General features: G+C 48.2%; 1 protein-coding gene across 1 annotated transcript in view; it reads left to right on the forward strand.

The window, feature by feature from the left end:
- LOC146025709 (shootin-1-like) overlaps positions 1-24191 on the forward strand; it is a 33744-nt gene that overhangs the window by 1936 nt on the left and 7617 nt on the right. Inside the window, exons 2-11 of the mRNA XM_083155725.1 lie at positions 3024-3094; positions 6151-6205; positions 7371-7465; positions 10265-10415; positions 11210-11307; positions 14979-15060; positions 15816-15910; positions 20689-20835; positions 22468-22621; positions 22710-22863. Coding sequence (XP_083011851.1) covers positions 3024-3094; positions 6151-6205; positions 7371-7465; positions 10265-10415; positions 11210-11307; positions 14979-15060; positions 15816-15910; positions 20689-20835; positions 22468-22621; positions 22710-22863 — 1102 coding nt within the window. The remainder of the gene's footprint in view (positions 1-3023; positions 3095-6150; positions 6206-7370; positions 7466-10264; positions 10416-11209; positions 11308-14978; positions 15061-15815; positions 15911-20688; positions 20836-22467; positions 22622-22709; positions 22864-24191) is intronic.

Raw genomic sequence — 24191 nt, forward strand, 5'->3', positions numbered from 1 at the left:
GTATACCCTGGTGTAGTATACCCTGGTGCAGTGCTAGGGTCTCCTAGTGACCTAGAGGTCAGAGACTATGGGCTTTTCGACCCCACTGTCCTTATACGCCCCTAGTATATGTGTAAGGAGGGGTACACACCAGAACGATTAGGGCTCAATTGAATCAATCTGGATCCTGGTGCAATATATACCCTGGTGCAGTATACCCTGGTGCAGTATATACCCTGGTGCAGTATACCCTGGTAAAGTATATACCCTGGTGCAGTATATACCCTGCTGCATTATACCCCATTGCAATATACCCTGGTGCAGTATATTCCGGTGCATTATACCTTGGTGCAGTATATACCCTGGTGCAGTATACCCCGGTGCATTATACCTTGGTGTAGTATATACCCTGGTGCAGTATACCCCGGTGCAGTATACCCTGGTGCAGAATATACCCTGGTGCAGTATACCCCAGTGCAGTATACTTTTGTGCAGTATACCCTGGTGCAGTATACCCTGGTAAAGTATATACCCTGGTGCAGTATATACCCTGGTGCAGTATACCCCGGTGCAGTATACCCCTGTGCATTATACCCTGGTGCAGTATACCCTGGTAAAGTATATACCCTGGTGCAATATATACCCTGCTGCATTTTACCCTGGTGCAGTATATACCCTGGTGCAGTATACCCCGTTGCAGTATACCCTGGTGCAGTATACCCTGGTAAAGTATATACCCTGGTGCATATACCCTGGTGCAGTATACCCCGGTGAAGCATACCCTGGTGCAGTATATACCCTGGTGCAGTATACCCTGGTGCAGTATACCCTGGTGCAATATACCCCGGTGCATTATACCTTGGTGCAGTATACCCTGGTGCAGTATACCCTGGTGCAGTATATACCCTGGTGCAGTATACCCTGGTGCAGTATACCCTTGTGCAGTATACCCCGGTGCATTATACTTTGGTGCAGTATATACCCTGGTGCAGTATACCCTTGTGCAGTATACCCCAGTGCATTATACCCTGGTGCAGTATACCCTGGTGCAGTATACCCCGGTGCATTACACCTTGGTGCAGTATATACCCTGGTGCAGTATACCCTTGTGCAGTATACCCCAGTGCATTATACCCTGGTGTAGTATACCCTGGTGTAGTATACCCTGGTGCAGCGCTAGGGTCTCCTAGTGACCTAGAGGTCAGAAATCGGCCGATTTTGGTCCGATGCGCGCTCCCGTGGATCTTTTGCTAAATCTTTTGATCTTATGTGGGGTACACACCAGGACCACCCGCTCACGATGCACATCATGAGCGGGTCATCAGTGTTTCTTCCGACCCGCTCACGATGACAAGGGGTGCACGACCCGCTCACGATGTGCACCTTGAGCGGGTCTGATCTGATGGCGACCCGCACCCGGGAGTATGGTCGTTCTTCAGATCCTTCCTGCAGCAGATAGGATCTGAAGAACAACCGACCGACCCGTGGAACCACGCATCGGATCGGTATAGGTCCACACCAGGACAGAAAAGGGCCCAATCACCACACAATCTACATCCAATAGGTCTGAATTGGATCTAGATTGAGGGGATCGGGCCCTTGTCGTCCTGGTGTGTACCCAGCATTACGCGCTGCATGAAAGATCAGAAGATTTAACAAAAGATCCATAGGAACGCACACGGGATCTTAAGAAAAATCTTTGGTAAAGATGTGCGCTTGCCGGAAATCTTTTGTCCAGATCTTTGTAGTGTGTGGGCACCCGTGTGTGCCACTGTTGTATGTCATTGTATATGTGTATCTCTGTCTGTGTCTCTGCTGTGAGTCAGTCTATGGGGCCCATTTATCATTCAATATTTGTGGCTACTTCCCCGAAAATACTGGTTACTTGGGTTAACCGTAAATATTAGGTACCTCCGATCCCTGCTGCGATCTCTCCAACCCCACTCATCCCCAACAGGCAGCATCACGTCGGGTCCCAGGGCTACTGCCATTCTGAGATGGTGGTAGCCCATTGGAGCCTATGGGCTACTTACCACATCGCTGGCAGGGCAGTGCGGTCAGAGGAGTCAGCGCTAGACATGCATGTCCAGACCCCTTGGTACCAGAACAGCAGATTGCAGGGATAGCCTCATTCAGAGCCTCTGGCCATGCATCTGCAGGAAGATACATTATACCGATAGGATATTCAGGGCGGATTAAGGAGTGGGGGGGGGCACAGTACCCCTGGGCCCCCCTCTATCTAGGGATCCCTGAGGTTGGCATGTTGTTGTTTTTTAACTAAAGGTTTTGTGCATGGGAGTGGGGTAGTGCTGCAGCGTCACCAGAGGCGTAACTAATATTGTGGCGCCCCCCCGCCAAAAAATTACCTTACCCCTCCGCATGCCGCCGCCGCCGGCCCCGCATTCAGTCCGGTTCCGCAGATAGCCTCCTGGCTCCGTCTCCAGCAGACAGTTTTTTTAGGGATGTTAGAGGAGGCGGCGGCCTCCTCTAGCATCCGTAAAAACTGTCTGCTATTAGGGGGCAGCCATTTTGTCGTGACATTTTTCATTACTGCAGGAGACGGAGCCCGGAGGCTATCTGCGGTGCCGGTGCCGGACTGAATGCGGTGGCGGCGGCATGCGGAGGGGTAAGGGGGGGTCTGACCAGAATGCCCGGGCACTGGGGGCGCCCCGCTGGTGCTTGCTCCCCCAAGCAGCCGCGGTGGCTGCCTTATGGTAGCTACGCCTCTGAGCGTCACCTATCTGCCAATATGAAAATGATTAATGGTGCTGAGCATCGGGAGCCAAGGCACACTGACTGCACAAGTGTGCTGTGCATTACTAGGGGTTGACTAAGTCCCATGAGACTTTGCACAAGAGGTCAGAGGCTGAGAGGCTTGTGCTGAGCTCTGATTGGTGGAGCTCATCATATGCTTCTCGGGCCCATGGAGGACAGCAGCACCAGGGCAGGGGAGGAGGCAACGCTATGTGTCAGTGTCCTGTGGGAGGCGGACGGGGCGGAGCCTAATGCTTAACAATGTAATTACTTTTGTGTCTGTCCGACAGCTCTCCAACTCTGCAGCGACACAGACCATCAGCTATCCAGTGATACAGACACCTCAGACAGCATGAGCGAGGTACTACTGCGCTACAATACGCTATCATAGCAGAGCACAGATAAATAAAATATGATGTCACTGGTTCCTAGCTGCTTTCCAATACGTCACTCAGGCTACAATATGGCTGCCTACTATCTGATGCATACTGTTCTTGCCCAGGGTTGCCGACCCTCCCGGAATTTCCGGGAGTCTCCTGAAAATCGGGGCCCCCTCCCGGCCCCCCGGAAGGGTGGGCAACCCTCCCGGATTCAGGGGGGACCCCCGCTGTCCCCCGGATCGCGGCATTAAAATGCCGCAATCCTCGGGTCTCAGAGGAGGGGGCGGAGCTAAAACGACACAATCACATCATTTTAGCACCGCCCCCTCCACGGAGATCCCTGAATTCGCTGGTTTACCAGCATGGGGGCGGGGCTTAGTGATGTCACGCTTAAGCCTCGCCCCCTGAGCGGCTACTGAATCTCTCCACTCCGGGCTTCTCACGGAGAAGAGAATAAGAAAGTCGGCAACCCTGTTCTTGCCTAGTCTCCCAGAAGGCTTTTTTCAGGTTTCCTGACCCACACTAGCAAGTGGCGGAGGGGCTAAAATTAAGCGAGTCGGCGGGAAGTGAGAAATCCTCCACTTTTATGGCTACAGTGAGTAATGGCATCTAAAGCTAGTGCTAGGTATCAGGAACCAAACTCCATAAAGCTTTGGTTATTTGGAGCTTGGGGCATTTGCTAATTTCCCAGGTCCTATAAAACCTATGCGGACATGCTGCAGTGCTTCCTTATTATATTCCCAGGATACTAATGGGCAAATTTACTAAGATGGGAGTTTTATTTCCTATGGGATGTTGCTATGGGAAACCAATCAGATACTGGGGGAAATTTACTAAGAATACGAAATTTCGTATTCTTAATATGAATTAATACGACTGCATACGGCTGTTTCAGTCGTATGCAAAGTCGTGTTCCGGAGGGGAATTTACAAAGCAGTCAAATACGACTGCTTTGTAACCCTCCGATGTCGCATTAATTCGTATTAGCGGCCGTATATATGGCCGCTGATACGAATTCGTACAGGCAGTCTGCATGGATCACTCAGATCCGTGCAGGCTGCAATGTGTAAAAAAAAACCTAGAAAAATAAATAAATAAATCAATAAAAAACAGTGTGCGGTCCCCCCCACAGCCGTAACCAGCACCAGGCTGAAAGAGCCGGGGCTGGTATTTAAAAAATCAGGAAACCCGGCAAATAGGGGTTCCCCGATTTTTTTAAAACCAGCCCCAGGCTCCAGGTCCGGGGCCGGTTCCCAAAATACGGGGAACAAAATGACTAGGGGTCCCCCGTATTTTAAGAACTAGCCCCAGGCCAAAAGCTGAAGCCTGGTGCTGTCCCCGGTGACCCTGGAGCGGTGGTCACCGGGCTGATTCAGTGTAATTAAAAAAGAATTAACTATTGTTTAATACTGTGGAACTATGAGTCCCAGCAAGCCTCCCTCGCAAGCTGGGACTTGGAGAACCACAAGTCCTAGCATGCGGGGAATTAAAGGGCCCGCTGGCACTTGTAGTTCCACAGTATGAAAAATAGTAAAATAAACACACACACTGACACATGAAAAATAAAATTTTAATACATCCAAAGCCCACACATACTGATACTTACCTATCTTGATCCTGTCGGTAGGTCCCTGGGTCCGGTGCTCCTGGGTCCGGGCCTCCATGGTCCAGGGTCCGGTGCCTTGGTTCCTGGGTCCGGGGCTTCAGAGTTCGGGGTCCGGGGCCTTGGTTCCCGGACTCCAGGGCTGCAAAGTCTGGGGTCCAGGATCTGAAGAAATCCATAGGGGTACCTGTGGAAGGAAAGCCAACTTACCAAGGTCCTCCTGCGAAGATCTGTCCTCTTCTGTCCGACGTAGTCCTGGTCTTCAGAAAATAACAAACACCGGACTGTTCCGGCCTGTACCAAAGATGGACTGAGGAGAGACGCAGATGTTTCATCTTCCGCGCCTCTCCTCCGAATGATTCTATTGGCTGCCTAGCGGCCAATCAGGAGCCGACTTTCTCGAATGGTGACTTTCTTTTGATTGGTGATTTCTGTCGTATTCATTCGATGGTGTAGTCATTCGTATATGTAAATACAAATACGAATGTCCCATCAATACGAATACGAAAATTTGTATTTTTGCCATAGTAAATGCCAAAAATAAGAATACGCCAAAAAAAATAGTATTTTCGTACGAAAATATGATTTTTTTTCACGAATTCATCTTAGTAAATTTCCCCCCCACTATCTATTATTTTCTAGAGGCTGCTAAATAAATAAGAAGTAGATTCTGATTGGTTTCCCATAACAACAACAATGTGAAATCGAAGTCATATTTTTATAATTTCCACCTAAGAGTCTGGTTATCAGTTGACCCAGCGAAGTGGGGCGGTGGATGTTAGTGCATCCCCCCCATAGTTTGCATAAAGCGACACATAAACCAGATTTAGGGGCAGACGTACTGTCTCGAAGAATGACAGAGTGGAGGTAGAAAAATTCCAACCAGCAGTGATGTCATTACTGAGGGAGCAGCTACTAAGGGGCCCGGGCTGATCTGGGGGCCCACAGCTCCCCATGCACCCAGTCACCGACTGTTTCTAAAACTGCCCTTCACCCCCGCTAATAGCATAACTCCGTTATGCCATACCTCCCAACATTTCTACTTCACCCGGCGGGACACCAGTGCGCAGCTCCGCCAAGCACCACTGGAAAGGGGGGGCGTGGCCTTGGAGGAAGGTAGCGTGACTTTGTGGCAATGCCACGACCATGAGGCTGGTGGTGCATGCAGTGCTACTGTGCACTAGCCTTGAACAAACTATAAGATGTGTATCCAGCGCAACATCGCCTACGATGGGACCCAACGACAGAGAGCTGGTGGTGGGCATGCTTCGTTCTGACGGAGGATGTTGATGATGCTCGGGAGAGCGACATAGCAGGTACACACTAGATGTTGTGCCCCATATGTCGTGCGCGTCGATCATGTGTACCCAGCTTACAGTAACCTGATTGTTCCTTTTTGGTGGTGTTTAACCGTAGCCTTTTCTCCTTTCCCAGGATGAGGATGATCACGGAGAAGACTCTGAGAGACAACTTCCCGGGATAGCAGAAAGTAGGTCTGTGGCACTGAGGGTGGTCATCTATTTTCTTTGACTGGCTGGCCCATGGGCCAAAAATCAGAACCTGGGGGCTGGGCTTCATGGGTGCCGGGGGTGGAGCTATGCTCCGTGCCCCTGCACATTCAAAAGAAGAAAAAACTATTTGGATATGCTGTGCCATCGATGGAGCAGAACCATCTTGTTCTCTCCCAAACGATTTCCATCCCTAAGTTGCTGGCCATGCACCCAGCCTTTGGACCCAGGGATGCAACACAGCCAAAATTGCCCTCATAAATTAGGGAGAAGCCGTGTTACATGAAGATAGCATCGGCAGAACCTAAAGGCGTTGATGTAGGTGTCAGCAGTGTGTGATAGACACAAGGATGACCTCTGAGAACGGCTGTCTTATGCTGTCCTATGTGGCTGGTCTTCTCTCTCCAGGGACTGACCTCAAGTCATCAATAAAATGGAAAGACACTTTCCGGTACATGGCAGACCGCACAAGCTATGTACTTACAGTGTCATGCAGTTCATGGGTGGCAAGTTCCAGACTTTCACCAGTGAATGGGCATCTCACATGCATGGGTGGTTTAAGGGAGAAGGGGGCCTGTAGTCATACTCTGTGTGGCCCCTCCTCTCTGCAGCAGAGTTGCCATGTTCCAGTGGCTAAACTGTAAGTTCGCCATCCCATTCGGTGCGAGGTGGGGGGCGTGGGGCGGTGGCGAGGGGACGCGCCCATGGGAACGCCCAGCGTTTCATGGGTGTTCCCATGAAAACACTGGACCTTCCCATGGTAATCCAGCAGTGAGGCGGCTGCCGGGGTTGGGCAGTTGACATCACCGGATATCAACTGCCCACCCTGTTCCCATACAGGCAACACGCAGAACGAAGAGACCTGATATGGTCTTAGTGTGAGCGCTCATTCCAAATCATTCAACGGTCCCCGGACCCAAGGCTACGAATGGATGTTTAGGAAGTAGATTCTGATTGGTAGCCTGTCTACTATCTTCTAGAGGGTGCTAAATAAATAAGAAATAGATTCTGATTGGTTGCCCATAGCAACATCACATCTTCATTAGAACTCCCATCTCATGGCTTTCTTTTCCTGCACCACTGACCAGAAGGGAGGGAGCGCAGTGACCGTCACCGCAGCCTAACTCCTGGCTGTTCTTCCCACAGTATCACAGCAGCTGCTGGAACAACTCACCGTACTGGAAGCCAAGTGTTACGCTGAGAGACCACGCAGGGAGCAGGCAGAGCTTTATGCTGCTCAGGTATGTGACATAAAATGACTTTGTTTCTGGATGTTTCAGCAATTTGCGTTCACTTTTACCTTAGACAAAGCTGCATGTCTAAGTGAAACTGCATTGAATACCAATATTTCTACAGGGTTCCGCACTTCTGACATTTTAACCACTTGCCTGGCTTGATCGCATCACATGTGACTGTACCAGGCTGGGCTTTCCCTGACATGGTCACATCTGACGCGACCAGTCACAAAGCTCACTTTGTGGTCGCTGGAAGAGAACTCTTCCTGCTTCCTTATTTCCTAGACAAGTGCCTGCCATGCTGCCAATCACTGCTGACTGTTCAGCAGCGCAATGGGATTAGACAGAATATATGGAGTGTTTTCTAGGTATACCATAGGCAAACGCGGGGGGGGGGGGGTTACAGTTGTGCGGAAACCCCTCTCCATTTGGCAATTTGCTCAAAATGTAACACCAATAGCACTGGTTTATAATAGGATTACTTGAGCTGCAGCAACATCATGCAGTGTAAGTTACAGGGCTGAGATACTCCACATGCCCAGTGGTAGCAACCTCTACCAAGTTAGCTGTGTGTGGGGATTGAGTCCTCAATCAGTGCACTGGACCAGAAAGTAGTTACCAGGAATAAGAGACAGAAACCTTCCCATGAGGTGGGAGAATGTGAGCTTAGAAAATGCAGTACTGGTTCTATTATATTTGTGTATTTATTATGGTACGTCCAACCTTTTCCTGACCACATATTTATATTATTTAAATTATTTATACAGCCTATGCTATAGGAAATTTAGTGATAAATATTATTACTATATTCCATACAGTATTCAGTGTATATAAAAAGGCCAATGTTAACACACTAGGTCAGTGGTTCCCAAACTGTGTGCCGTGGCTCCCTGGGGTGCCTCAGGACACTTGCAGGGGTGCCCTGGGTTGGTGGTCCAGGACCAACTAAAATTATTAATGGTTAATTATTTATGAGAAAAAACAGTGCTGGTGGCTGCCAGTCATAACATGTGTACAAACAGAAGCAAACCCTGCCATTTACCACATAACTGACACGAAGAATCACATATAAACATAATTTAATTTAAAAAAAAATTGGCCTAGGGGTGCCGTGAACAAATTCTGATACTCTAGGGGTGCCTTGATTAAAAAAAGATTGGGAACCCCTGCACTAGGTTCTTCTACCACTCCTTCATTGACTCACTTGCTCCAATGTTCTGCATAGTGGGAGAATGTGGACTGCATTTGAAAACCCCCCACTAGAAATCCTGCGTTTGCCACTGCATACCTGCTAACTGTTCCCAGTTTTGTAGGACAGTCCTGGTTTTCAGAGATGAAAATTGAGGTGGAATTTTGAGGAACATGTGACCTCTCCCACATTGCCTCGGGTTCCGTGTGGGAACTTATTGCTTTGTGCTTGGCGAAACGCGCTATAGACCGCTCACACCGTGAGAAATGGAAGGGACAAAGACAAAACCATTTAAGTAGAGAGAAATATACAAATTCAACAAAATACAAAGAGAGTGGATCAGATGGACAATAGGAGAGCAAATCAATGGGGAACATGAGAGAAAATAAAATTCAAGATCATGAAATATTAAGTACAAAAATAGAAAATAATTGAAAGGCAAGTTACTGTTAAGGTCAATGTGAGGAGCACTGTTAGCGTGTATGGGATAATGGGGTAATATCATAGATATAGACATTTGTGATTGGATGTAATGCAGTATGAGTTTGCCAAAGGTTCGGGATGTTGGCCAAACTCTGACTTTTTTTTTTTTACCAGCAATCATTTACACGGCAAAACCATGTGCGCATGGCCGCCAGTATGAGTGAAACGGCATCTTCTGATGCAATCTCTAACACCGACACCCCCCGACATGCCTGCTGACATGCCCATTGATGAAAGCCACCCCCAGGAATGCAATTGGAACAGCATGGATCTTCATGCTATGTGGTTCTCCAATTGCTAGCAGGAACGCATGCACAGATGTAAAACAAATGATTACTGATCTACTTTTCTTAAGTCAATATGAGGAGCAGAGCTTCATATATTAATAAGGAGAATGTCATATACACAGAGACATGAACACTGCTCTGCCTCCTACTGTAAGTCACTAAGAGCACTGCGTACCATAGAGGCCTCCACTGCTCTGCCTCCTACTGTATGTCACTAGGAGCACTGCGTACCATAGAGGCCTCCACTGCTCTGCCTCCTACTGTAAGTCACTAGGAGCACCGCGTACCATAGAGGCCTCCACTGCTCTCTTCTCCTCTGAGAGGGGGCAGCCCGATCATCGCACAGTGCGTGGCCAAGCAAGATGAGGCACTTAGCGGAGATCATTGCGTAGCTGGCCGGGCGGCACTATAAAGACCCAATTCAGTGCAAATCGCATTATCGGGTCCCCTTGGTCTGCCCAGATGTGCTGGTAAGTTTCGGGCCGAGGGGGGATTGTGTGTGTGTGTCATGGCCATGAGCACTTGAAGAGAGGAGGACGCCCATGTGCAGAGGTTAAGTATTAAAGAATGGGTGCAGTGTGTGTTTAGTGTGGGGCCCCCCTAGGACTCAGGGGCCCCTGTGCACCACACAAATTACACCCATTATAAATACGCCAACTGGTTTGTGTGCGTGTGTGTCTGTGCGTGTCTGTGTATGTGTGTAAGGGGGAGGGGGTGTTATATTTATGTGTATTTTCTATATTTTACTTTGAATGTCAAAATCACATTTAATAAGATCCCTTATTGTGATAACACCTCCGCCCGTACGGTACGGGCCGTACCTAGCACTGCAATGTTCTGTTGTAGGTTGACGAGAAGAACCAGAAGTTGTCTAGGCCCAGAATGATGTCAGCGCTACACAAGCTCCAACAGGAAATACAGCTGGTAGCTACAGATGAGCTGAAACCTTCTGACTTGATCACAGATACCTCCACGGAGTACAACAGACAGATTGCAGGTAACGAGCTACAGAATGGGAGGAGTCCGTTTGTCCAGCATACGAATAGTCGCCTGCACGCATTGTGTGGGCACGTATCACTGGCTCCCCGTCACCTTCAGAATGCTGTAAATAAGCTTCCACTCAATCCATGTCCTGTATCCATCATGTGTCATCCGTACCCTCGCTCTGACCGGTTTCATCATCCTCATTCTTTACCGCCAAGCTACACTCTCTGACCGCCTCACTCGGCCTCATTCAATCTCTCCCAGTGGACTTCATCTACTTTGTGTGATGGACAATGCATTGACCTTGTTCTCTCCAGACTTTGTTTCGGAGATCCATTCCTATCTCTCAGACCATCAATGTCGCCGGCAATATCTCCTGCACCTCTCACACCTCTGTATCTATTCTAGGCCTCGGCAAGTTCTCTCCCTAGCTTCTACATTGTCCTCAACCGATATGGGAGTCCCCTGTTTTATGCACAGCATCTATTCCCACAGCCATAGAGGCTGGGGGCATGGCTAGAAGCTCACAGAGCCTCTGGCCATGCCCCCACATCAGCAAAACGGGGTGTGGCCTCATGGAATTAAGTGGTTTGCAGGCCACGCCCTCTTTCCGACAGGCCACACCCCCACATTTTGGAGACATCCTCCAGCTGAGTTCATAAAGTTGGGAGGTATGGATGTGTGTGAGACTCATCATTGGCCTTATTGGGTCAACAAAACCAACTGAAATTCAACTCTCAATCTGTCATATTTATTTTGCAATAGTTTTCAAGGGTACAGTCCTTACAGTAGTATTTTTATTTCAAGATCTGCAGGAAACGATCAGGACACTGATGGAAGAAAAACGAGAGATCACAGAGGAACAGGAAGAGCTAGAACATCAGATATTAATGTTACAGGAGGAGGTAAAATCCACAGAGAAATAAGATGGTATTATTAGATTCTGCCAGGGCTGTAACTAGGGTGGTACAGAATGTGCCACCACACACAGTGGTGCAGGGTAGTGGGTGTTGTTGGCAGGCCTTGTTAATTATCTGTTTTGGTACTTGTGTAGTTTCACAGCGGCAGTTACGTAGTCAGTGTAGCGTGCCTGTCAGAATCAGCGTAGTGTTCCCGCAGCCAGTGTAGTCAGCCTAGTCAGCGTCCCTGTCAGTATCAGCGTAGTGTTTCCGCAGCCAGCGTAGTCAGCGTAGCGTCCCTGACAGTATCAGCGTAGTGTTCCCGCAGCCAGCGTAGTCAGCCTAGTCAGCGTCCCTGACAGTATCAGCGTAGTGTTCCCGCAGCCAGCGTAGTCAGCGTAGCGTCCCTGACAGTATCAGCGTAGTGTTCCCGCAGCCAGCGTAGTCAGCCTAGTCAGCGTCCCTGACAGTATCAGCGTAGTGTTCCCGCAGCCAGCGTAGTCAGCCTAGTCAGCGTCCCTGACAGTATCAGCGTAGTGTTCCCGCAGCCAGCGTAGTCAGCCTAGTCAGCGTCCCTGTCAGTATCAGCGTAGTGTTCCCGGCTAGCCAGAGCTTACGTAGTTAGTCAGCGTTATGCACCCCCACTATCCACATCTGGCCCAATCGTGGCGAGCGCAGCGAGCCCCGCATGGGGACGCAGTATGTGTCCTCCCGATCTGTTCATACCCCCACTATCCACGTCGGTGTGGAGTTGAATTTATACAGTGTGGCGAGTGCAGTAAGCCACCGAGCCCGAAGCGTGGCGAGCCCCGTGAGGGGACATGGAATACACATCATGTAATCTGCGTCCGCTCGCCACGCTTCCAGCTCGTTTTAATAATATCAACTCCACGCCGACGTGGATGGTGGGGGTATGAACAGGTCGTGAGGATGCGTATTGTGTCCCCTCGTGGAGCTCGCCACACTTCGGGCTAGCGTGGATAGTGGGGGTTTCAAATGGAGGCATTTGCCAGTATGTAACATGAAGCACTGGCAAATGCGTCCTTTATTGTGCATGAGACGCACTTGCACACCGCCCCCCCCCCCCCCCCTTTGTGCAGGAGACGCATGCGCTACCGGATCCCTAACCCTGTCAGTCTCCCTGAAGCGGACACAGGCAGGGTTGCCGTACCCTGCCGCAAGAATTACTGAGACGCACAAGAATGAGCGCCTCTCCGCCGGTGCCCACATGATCGCCTCTCCGCTAGCGCAGGGGATCTGGCGGTTACTGGCGCTGTGTGAGAGGCACTCACTAGGCTTGCCAGGGATGCCGGGGACAGAGCTGCAGCTCCCAGGGACAGTACGGTGACTACGCTGCCTGACGGGGACACTACGCTGACCACGCAAGGCTGCTGCGGGTACACTACGCTGACTACGCAGGGCTGCCTCGGGGACACTACGCTGACTACGCTAGGCCGCCATTGGGCTACGCTGACAACATTGCTTAGCCTACGCTGAAAACGTAGCGTGGCCTGCCGCCATGAAACTACATAAGTACCTTTGTTTTAATTACTTTCACTGGTAGCTTCCCTCCTCTTTGAAGCCCAGCATGTTCTGACTGCCCCTGTCTCCTTATCCCCTCCCCATTCATGAACTTACCTTGAGAGCTTTGCGTTATTCAGTCACGCTGTCCTTTATTACATTTCTGGATACGGACTTACCTGGGATTTGAACTCACTGCCTGTAGTCATTGCAGTCAGACACTTTATTCATAAGCTATTTAACACTGCATAGAAAGCTAAAGCATTCTAACTACTCTAAGCTCACCGTATACTTTATGCTAAAATTTTCAGCATTGCAGCTGAGCAGATCTATGTAGTGTTTGGTCACAAGGGAATTGATGTGTGACTGCACACTACATAAATCTTTTTAATTGCAATGCTGGTTATTTTATATATAGTACAATTAGCTTCATATAGTTACAAATCTCACTGCACGTATGCAGGATCAAATAGGTCAATGAGTAGGGTATTTAAAAAAGGGTTGTGACACATGGAGATACCCAAAAATGTAATTCCCTACCTCATGGGCACAAGTCCACACCCCAACCATAGAGTCAACATGAGTATACCAACATGGATGACACAGAAACATGGATGACTGAAAAGTTAACATGATAAAATGTAGGCAAACGAAGCGAAAGCTATTACTTTGCAACTGAGGTGTGTGGTACTCATCTCTTCTGTTGAGTGACAGTGCTGCTGTGGATGTCTCAAGAGTGGGAAGGGTGTCTGCAGTCAGCTGGAGCGAACAGTGGTGCTGCTGCCAGGACCTGCAGATCTACTTGTCTGGGGTCCTATCACTCTGCCCCCATTGAAAATGTCCCTTCCAAAATGGCCTTCTCCTCACAGGAGACAGTTATTAAGGATGCTAGAGGAGGCATCATCCATTTTGGGAGGGACATTTTTAATGGGAGCAGAGCAACGGGACCTACAGACTAGGTGGCAGTGAAGAACCCCTGTGACAATGAGCAGGTACCATAAGAGGGGAGGGGGGGGGGGGGGAGCATTTCTGGTGGTGGGGGGGGGGGGGGCATTGAGTTTGTTGTCATGCCACTGCCTATGCCTAACCTCCTGCCCAGCATAAGTGTAACCCAAACTTCACCAGCAGCCTAACCATAAACATTCCTCTATACATGACCTTACCTCCTACAGCCTATCCCCAACCTTATCCCTGGTGCTTATCCATAATCTTTGTTGTATCTTGACATCCCTTTGTTTATAAGTGATACTTGCGTGAGTACATCATCCACACATGCTTGCTCTCCTTCTCCTGGTCCTTCTCCTCTATCTCCTTACTTCCTGGTCACATGTTGCCCTCTACTGCAAGATTCAAAGGGCCAGATTCTCTAAGCTTTAAAAGTAATAAAATGGAGAGTGATAAACAGCCAGCCAATCAGCTCCTACCTGAGCTGATTGGCTGGCTGTTTATCACTCTCCATTTTATCACTTTTGAAGCTTAGAGAATCTGGCCCTTAAAGAGATACTAACTTATCTAGCTAATGCACATAAATGATCTTTATATAAACTACAATCTTCTCACCACATCCTAATCCTTACCTCCACTCCACAGCCGAACCTTCACCTTCACCCCACAGCCTACCAATAACTCCCCTCCTGCAGCCTAACCCTCTCCCTAGTGCCTAAACATTCCCACAGGAGGCGGAACTACCATTGGTGCAGCAGGTCAGTGCACCAGGGCCCCTGCGGCCTAGTGCTGCTCCTGTCACCCTGCAGGGACATACGTACTACTGAAAGGATTGCATATTGCAATGTGATCTTAGGCGGTAAATGCCCCCCAGATCGCATTGCATATGCGATCCATACAACGCATCTGTATGGAGGCTGGTCCTAGACGCAGCAATACATATAGGCCCTAATTCTGGTTGACTAGCAAAACAGTCAGCTACCCGTCCCCAGAAGGCAGGAAGCCACCCCCAGCACGCCTCCTGCATGCCCCCCCTTCCTGCTGCGAGCGCCTAAGAGACTATGCAAGATTCAAGTTGAGGTGAGATGCGTCTTAATTTGCTGAAATGATTAAGAAATTCTTCTGCCCCAAATCCCCCACTGCTCCTCTCCCCGGTATCTGTCGCCGCTCTGATAAAGCGAGTGGTTCGATTACTTTATGTTTTCATTCAGATAGAAGATCAGCGGCTGAACAGGAAAATCCTGTCTCTGAAACTTGAGAAGAATGAAAGAAAGTTTTTAAAGTTAAACAGAGGTGAGTGATCTCCGGGACTAGCGCCAAATGCTTACCTCTTCAGTGCAAAACGTTCAACTGGCGCATATTATAGTGCAGTGTAACCAGCACCGCCTAGTCCAGGACAGGCCAACCTGTGGCTCTCCAGATGTTCTGAAACTACAAATCCCAGCATGCCTTGCCACAGTTTTAACACTCCCTTATAGCAAAACTGTGGCAAGGCATGATGGGATTTGTAGTTTGACAACATCTGGAGAGCCACAGGTTGGCCAGGCCTGACCTAGTCTGAGGGATGAAGATAAGCAAAGTTGGTGCGTCACGGGCTGCTTTGCAGAGTCCTGCAGTTCTGGTGATGCCACCTTTGAACTTTGCTTTTGCTGCATCATTCTGACCTTTAAGGTCGATGTACTAAGCCTAAAGCACTGGCCAATCCTGTCATGCTATAGGCTGAAAAATGACAGTTACTGTAGGAGCTTGGTATGTATCTCTGTCCAAGGCTTAGTACATTCACCCCGGTATCTGGAAATTTTGCGGAATATCCATCTGAGAAACGTGATGAACTCCACAGCCAGATGTGGAATACAGGAAATACTGCAGGGCACAGTTATAATACTTTGCTCTGCTCCATCTGCGTAATCTAAAGCATAGTGCCCTGCAAGTGGGGCAGCTTTAACATGTGCTTCCAACTTTGATTCAGCCCAACAGTGGTTAATAAATGATAATACCAATAATAATAAGAATATCTGTTTCTATTCTAAAATATATATTATGCTCAGTGTCACTCGCAGTTTCCCGGGAATGTACCGACATGTTGAATCAGCTGGAGATGGAGCAGAAGTTGAGGCATCAGGCAGAGCTGTACGCACACAAGGTATATATACTTGCTGCCCTTCCCCAACTCAGAGTATCCTGCGCAAGCGGAACTGAAAGGAAGTGTACAAGGGGCCTGATTCAGATGGTTGGAAGCAGCAGTGATAGGCCTAATATGACAATGCAGCAGGGGGAGTCAAACCTACTCATTGCCTTACTGAATTGTGCTGCGTCCTAGGACCCAGCATCGGATCATCTGTGACATCATCGCTCAGCTGTGTGACCAATGGGCAGGTGATGCAAAGAGACCAGGAAATCTCCGTCCTCTGATCTAGATCCTGGACATGTCCCTCCCCCTCAATGGTGGTGACACGCCTCTATTTTAGGAAACAGAGGCAGTTAGCACCATCTTCCCACCCCCAAATTACTTTTTACAACAGGGCATACCCAAAAGTTGTTGGTGGTGCGACTGATGGTAGACATAGTAGGTGTCCCAGACCTAGCGCATTCTTATGCAAGATGTATACTAGGGGAAGGGCTTTGCAGTGGGATTTGCATAAAGCTGCAGACTTGTCTGTGCCACCTCAGACTCAGGCATTCTATCTACTAATACTTCAAATGAAGAGAAGTATTAGAACACGAGGACATGCACTGACACTGGAGGGGGAGAGGTTCAGGAGGAAAAATGACTTTACAGAAAGGATAGTGGACAAGTGGAATGGCCTCCTGTCAGAGGTGGTAGAGGCTAATACACTAGTGTGATTTTGCCCATTTCCATCTGATTCCAGCGCATTGGGCCAAGAAATCAGATGAAAAGTGTCAAATCGATATATCTTATGCAAAATTACTACAGAGGATGTATTGTATGCTGTTACGGATGCCACCAGGTTAGTATAGGTGGCGCTGTTGTACTTGCCCAGCAGTCCTTAAAGCCTTTTGCAGGCTAAGGCTTCACCTATAACAGCCACGTTTGTGAGGGTAAATTAAGTTTGCCTCCACTCCGGTGCCGCCAGGTCTTAAAGAGGGACAGGGCTGCTACAGGAGGTCGAGCAAGGCAAATACAGGACTGGAGTCAGACTGGAACACAAAAGGAAGGACCATACACACAGGACAAACAACAGACACTAGCACACTACTGTAGTATACACAAGGATTACAGCACTGGAGATGGAATTACCAAGCACTGGGCAGTGAAACACAATGGCCGAGGTGTAAGCAATGCTGTCACTGTAGCGCAGGAGAACAATGTGAGCAGACAAACAGACAGAACCAGAATGCGAAGCAATACCAGTTACAGGCAGACAGATGGATGCCTGGACTGGACTGGAGAGCAGCACCAGCACAGGTGTACTGACATGTAAGCACAGATATATACACACAGAAGCTCAATAGGAGCAAGTACAGATGGAGCCGCCGTCAGCCAGCCTGCCCAATCACCAGATCTCATGTGCTAGTGCAGGCTGACGGGCGGTGGACTATATGACAGGGGCGCGTGAGCGGCTCGATCGCTCAGGCATCCCCATCAGCAAGGCAACGGGGAGCGGGGACCGAAGGCTTTTCCTGCCTGTCTTTGCTTTAGGGAGATGGGCAGGAAGCGGGGGCAGAGCGGGCATGCACATCCCATTCTGTTAGAGGACGGCAGCTGGCGGGGGATGGCACATGGTGATTCTATCCCCAGTAGCGGCTCTAATGAGAGCAGCTCCATCTGTACATAAAGAACACAATAAGTAATATGTACACAAGACATAAACAGAAGCTTTGTATGAGCAGTGACAGACAGGGCAAGGTATATAACACATGACTAAAGCAGAATCTCTATTAGAGCAGGTACATGCTGGAATATGCAGGAGAAGTATACAGGAACAGGCTCTTGCAGAGCAACAACAAGCTCGGCATATCTCTGGGTAACACAGGCTAGACAGGATTAGATTAGGATCAGGGTTTGTCAGGAAAGACTGAGTATGATCTGCTGCTATAGCCAGAAACAAGCAGTATAACCAGCACAGAGCCTAGGACAGGATGGGTAATATAGGGAGCAATACTCAGATCAGCTGGAATGGACAAGCCCCCTAAATAAGGAAAGTCACTGCAGGTGAGCAGCTTGACACACTAGGCAGAGTGCTGATTGCGTAATTATGTGACAGGTGAACTGCACACAGAATAAATACAAGAGTCAGGCTACATTTACACAGACCCACCAGAGGCGGCTCGTAACAATGCAGTCCTGCCGGCAGGGAAGCTGTTGGGCAGATCAACGGAGATTGTATGTGACTTCTCCCCTTAGAGAAGTCGCATAAGTGTACTGAGGCCTTAAGACAGTAGAGCAAATTAAACATGTATGGGATAGACAAAAGGAAGAAACAAGAATCAAATAGGTTTTGAGATAACGATATGGTTAAAAAAAAGGGGCAGACTAGATGGGCCAAATGCCGTCAAATTTTATGTTTTATCTTGGTCTAAACATAAATCCTTTTGTGAAAAGTAGACATGTGATAACACATAAGACCATAAGAGGTCCTGCTGGTATAATGGATGAAGGACCACCATCATAGATTTCCTTACTAGGTATCCATGTCCCCTTCCTTACATCACTAGGTATCCATGACACCTTCCTTACATCACTAGTTATCCCTGTCTGCTTCTCAACCTCAGTAGTTATCCATGTCCGCTTCTCTATATCACTATTTATCCATGTCCCCTTCCCTACATCACTAGTTATCCATGTCCGCTTCCCTACCTCACTAGTTATCCATGTCCGCTTCCCTACATCACTAGTTATCCATGTCCGCTTCCCTACATCACTAGTTATCCATGTCCGCTTCCCTACCTCACTAGTTATCCATGTCCGCTTCACTACCTCACTAGTTATCCATGTCCGCTTCTCAATATCACTATTTATCCATGTCCCCCTTCCCTACATCACTAGTTATCCATGTCCGCTTCCCTACCTCACTAGATATCCATGTCCGCTTCCCATTATCACTATTTATCCATGTCCCCCTTACCTACATCACTATTTATCCATGTCCCCTTCCATACTTCACTAGTTATCCATATCCCCCTTACCTACATCACTATTTATCCATGTCCCCTTCCATACTTCACTAGTTATCCATGTCTCCCTCTTCACTATCTAGCTAGTTTCAATGTCTACTTCTCTACATCCCTCGTTATTCATGGCCCCTTTCCTACATCACTAGTTAGCCATTAACCCTCCCCTACCTCCCTATGTATCCATGTCTCTTCCCTGCCTCACCAGTTATCCATGTCCCCTTCCCTACCTCACTAGTTATCCACGTCTTCTTCCCTACTTCATTATCTATCCATTTCCTCCTCTCTACCTCATTAGTTATCCGTGTCCCCTTCACTACATCACTAGTTATCCATGTCCCCTTCCCTACCTCACTAGTTATCCATGTCCTCTTCCCTACCTCACTAGTTATCATTGTCCTCTTCCCTACCTCACTAGTTATCCATGTCCTCTTCCCTACCTCACTAGTTATCCTTGTCCTCTTCCCTACCTCACTAGTTATCCATGTCCCCTTCCCTACCTCACTAGTTATCCACGTCTTCTTCACTGCATCACTAGTTATCCATGTCCTCTTCCCTACCTCACTAGTTATCCACATCCTCTTCCCTACCTCACTAGTTATCCATGTCCTCTTCCCTACCTCACTAGTTATCCTTGTCCTCTTCCCTACCTCACTAGTTATCCATGTCCTCTTCCCTACCTCACTAGTTATCCTTGTCCTCTTCCCTACCTCACTAGTTATCCATGTCCCCTTCCCTACCTCAATAGTTATCCATGTCCCTTTCCCTACCTCATTATTTATCCATGTCCCCTTCCCTACCTCACTAGTTATCCATGTCCGCTTCCCTACCTCATTAGTTATCCACGTCTTCTTCCCTACCTCATTATCTATCCATTTCCTCCTCTCTACCTCATTAGCTATCCGTGTCCCCTTCACTACATCACTAGTTATCCGTGTCCCCTTCCCTACCTCACTAGTTATCCATGTCCTCTTCCCTACCTCACTAGTTATCCTTGTCCTCTTCCCTACCTCACTAGTTATCCATGTCCTCTTCCCTACCTCACTAGTTATCCTTGTCCTCTTCCCTACCTCACTAGTTATTTATGTCCCCTTACCTACCTCAATAGTTATCCATGTCCCTTTCCCTACCTCATTATTTATCCATGTCCCCTTCCCTACCTCACTAGTTATCCATGTCCGCTTCCCTACCTCATTAGTTATCCACGTCTTCTTCCCTACCTCATTATCTATCCATTTCCTCCTCTCTACCTCATTAGCTATCCGTGTCCCCTTCACTACATCTCTAGTTATCCGTGTCCCCTTCCCTACCTCACTAGTTATCCATGTCCTCTTCCCTACCTCACTAGTTATCATTGTCCTCTTCCCTACCTCACTAGTTATCCTTGTCCTCTTCCCTACCTCACTAGTTATCCATGTCCTCTTTCCTACCTCACTAGTTATCCTTGTCCTCTTCCCTACCTCACTAGTTATCCATGTGCCCTTCCCTACCTCACTAGTTATCCATGTCCTCTTCACTGCATCACTAGTTATCCATGTCCTCTTCCCTACCTCACTAGTTATCCATGTCCTCTTCCCTACCTCACTAGTTATCCTTGTCCTCTTCCCTACCTCACTAGTTATCCACATCCCTTCACTGTGTTAATTTTTATCTAAGTTCTCCTCCCTAACTCATTAGTTATCCATGTCCTCCTCCCTACCTCACTAGTTATCCGTGTCCTCTTCCCTACCTCACTAGTTATCCGTGTCCTCTTCCCTACCTCACTAGTTATCCTTGTCCCCTTTCTAGATGCTGAGTGAGCAGAAGGCAGCCTGCAGGCAGAGCATGATCCTGATGCAGAACGTGGAACCCAGTAAGATGCTGGTGAAAGCTCTGGAGGACATCCGCTCTTTGACTACAACCCTGGAGGAAACCAAGGAAGAATTTCAGACAAAGGTGACCATTGAGACAAGTGTTTACCAGTGTGCACTTCATGCGTGTTCTGAATTGTCTGTGTTCAATTTTATATGTGTGTGCATGTAATGAAAGTTTATCCTAGTCCAAGTGTCCGCCTCATAAATATTTTACATTTACTGTATTTATTTTATACTGTACAGAAATTAACACAATCCAAAAATATATTGGCAGGTGACTTGGTTCCTAACAAAAAAACATTTGCATATGTCCAACCTTTAATCATAGAGTCATGGAATCTGTGGGCATTCCTCGCTGTGACACCATTCAACTGCTCCAAATTTATATGGTAGTCAAGTCATTCATAGGTCACCCTGCACTGCATTTCAAAAAGAAGGATGGGTGACAAGGGCGCAGCAAATTTTATAATTCAGAAATATGGGAGTCCAATATATTGGTTATACCCACTCTACTGGATACCAGCAGAGAAACACCAGCTACTGTACGTGTACTCAGTGTGCCCTGCTCTGTACACCCAGATATATGATAGAAAGTAAAGGAAACTAATGATGGATATTGGACAGATGGGTGATGGCTGGATAGAGAGGGAGATAAAGGATAGGATGGATGATGGATGAGTGAATAGTGGACAGATGATGGCTGGGTGATGGCTAGATAGAGAGATGAAGGATAGCTAGGTGATGTATGGATGGATAGTGGACAGATGGGTGAAGGCTGGTTAGAGAGGGAGATGAATGATAGAGATGAAGGATAGATCAATAGACAGACAGACACAGACAGACACAGACAGACACAGACAGACAGATGATGGATGGATAGTGAACAGATGGGTGAAGGCTGGGTAGAGAGGGAGATGAAGGATAGAGATGAGGGATAGAACAATAGATAGATGATGGATGGATGGATAGATAGATAGATAATGGACAGTTGGGTGGATAAAGAGATGAATAATATATCGATAGATAGATAGTGAGATGGTGGGTGGATGGATGGGTAGATAAATGGGTGATGGCTAGATAGATAGATAGATAGATAGATGGATAGATAGTGGACAGATGGGTGATGCTGGATAGAGAGATGAAGGATAGATAGATGATGTATGGGTGGATAATGGATAGGTGGGTAATGACTAGACAGAGAGATAGATGCCTTGATGATGGTTGGCTGGCTGGATATATACATGGATGATGGTTGATTGGCTGGATATATACATGAATGATGGTTGGATGCATAGATGAATGAATGATGGTTGGTTCATTGGATAGAAAGACAGACAGATGGATGGCTCTATGATGGATTGTGGTTGACTGCATATATGAATGGATGATGGTTGGCTGGATAGATACATGGATGATGGTTGGCTGGATAGATACATGGATGATGGTTGGCTGGATAGATACATGGATGATGGTTGGCTGGATAGATACATGGATGATGGTTGGCTGGATATATACATGGATGATGGTTGGTTGGCTGGATAGATACATGGATGATGGTTGGCTGGATAGTTCAATAGAGGATGGTTGGTTGGTTGGGTGGATGGGTGGGTGGATGGATGGACAGATAGATGGATGGATGGTGACTGGCTGAGCTTGTAATTATTTTATATATAATGTGACTGGTCTAGCAATGGTTATCTCTGTCTTCTAACAGGTAAAGAGCTTGGAATTACAGTTATCAGAGAGGCCATCAGAAGAGGAACTGCTTGCCCTGCAGGATAATGCACACACAGCAAACATAAGGAGGCATCAGCTAGAAGAACAGCTACAGGCTGCAGAGGAGAAGTGTACAGTCCTAGAAGAGAGGGGTATGTGATGCGTATTTCCTCTATAATACATTTTCATCCAGCGATCTTGGCCCTCCCATCATTTCTGGTTTTCTGGTTTCTCTTCTAGTAAAGTCCTTGGAAGAAGAACTAAAAGCAAAGGAAGAATCTTGTACCACTCAGGAAGACATTTCAGAAGCGGCATCTCTACCTCCTCCACCTCTTCCTCCTCCACCACCACCACCATTGCCACCTCTGTGCCTTTCACCAAAGACCACTGAAGAGTGAGACTCCGATAAGCATGAGGGCTGAAACCCAGAGTCTTGTATCTATTATAATAATATCTGATAAGTGTATTTTAATTTAATATATTACAATTCTAGTCACCAAAAAAAAGACAGAGCTGCCAGGGCTCTGTTATGCTGAGGTGTGTAGGGATGTAGGTGTGTGTGTATGTCTTGAAGGAGTTTCATCTGGTGACATCTAGTGGCTGCCTGTGTATCATAGAGGTGAGGAGCAGACTGAAGGCCCCCATACACTTATCCAATTGTGGCCATTTCCGATGGATCGGTCCGAGAAATCGACCCAAATCTAATATGCTTGACACCTCATTCGACACCATGCAAGGTCCCGTGCACATCGGGTCGGACCCTACAGAGTGAACCTGCTGCAGGTTTAATTTGTCAGATGTGACCCATCAGCGGCACATTGTGGGTGCTTTTAGCACCCGCAATATATCCGGTCCGATTCCAAAATGTGTGCCAGCGGTACCGCACCACTAACACACCTTTCTGTGTGCCCTACCTCCGGGCGGCGGGTGCTGAGCAGCAGCGGGTGGTGAGGAGCAGTGGGTGTGGTATAGGGTTCCGAGAGTCATGATCCCGACAGACAGCATGGTCAGCGCAATTAAGCCACGCTGTGGGCACGGTGGCTTACTACACTCGCCACCTATTCTGTTCTGGACCCCCATGAGGGAGAATAGCCGGTGGCCGTCGGGACCCCGTGTGTCAGGGTTTTGACTGTCGGGATCCCGACGTTGGGTAAATTACTGTCAGGACCCTGTCCGGCACCCAGGAGCAGTGGGGCGGGAGGTGATCAGCGGGACGGTATTAGGATTTTTTAAAAAATGTGTGAAATGACTAGCTGGCCTTTGATTGGCTAAGAGTGCTCTCTCTCAGCCAATCAGAGGCGGCCAGTCATTTGACATGTTTTAAAAAAATTCTAATACCCGCCACTGCACCGCATGCCCATCCCACTGATCACCGCCCGCTACTAAGCACGCGTTGCCCGCCGCACTGCTCCCCACCACCTGCTGCAGCTCAGCACCCGTCACCCGCCCCACTGCTACTCACCGCCCGCTCCACGGTTACATGTGATAAATCGCATGTGTCCTCTCAGTCCACCACCATTGTTTGCTCTTGGTGTCTGGCCTGCATCCTCCCAGCACTGCAGGTCTGATTGACTTCTTCTTATGTTTATTACTGCTATTACTGCCACTTTTGCCACCACACAAAAGTCTGGAGAGTATGGTGGGGAGGTTTGCCACATCATAACAGGTATAATATATTTATCCACCCGGGGGGGATTCCGACAGTCGGGATCCTGACAGTCA

This window comes from Crinia signifera, chromosome 1 (genome assembly GCF_055691185.1).
Source record: "Crinia signifera chromosome 1, ASM5569118v1, whole genome shotgun sequence".
NCBI lineage: Eukaryota > Metazoa > Chordata > Amphibia > Anura > Myobatrachidae > Crinia > Crinia signifera.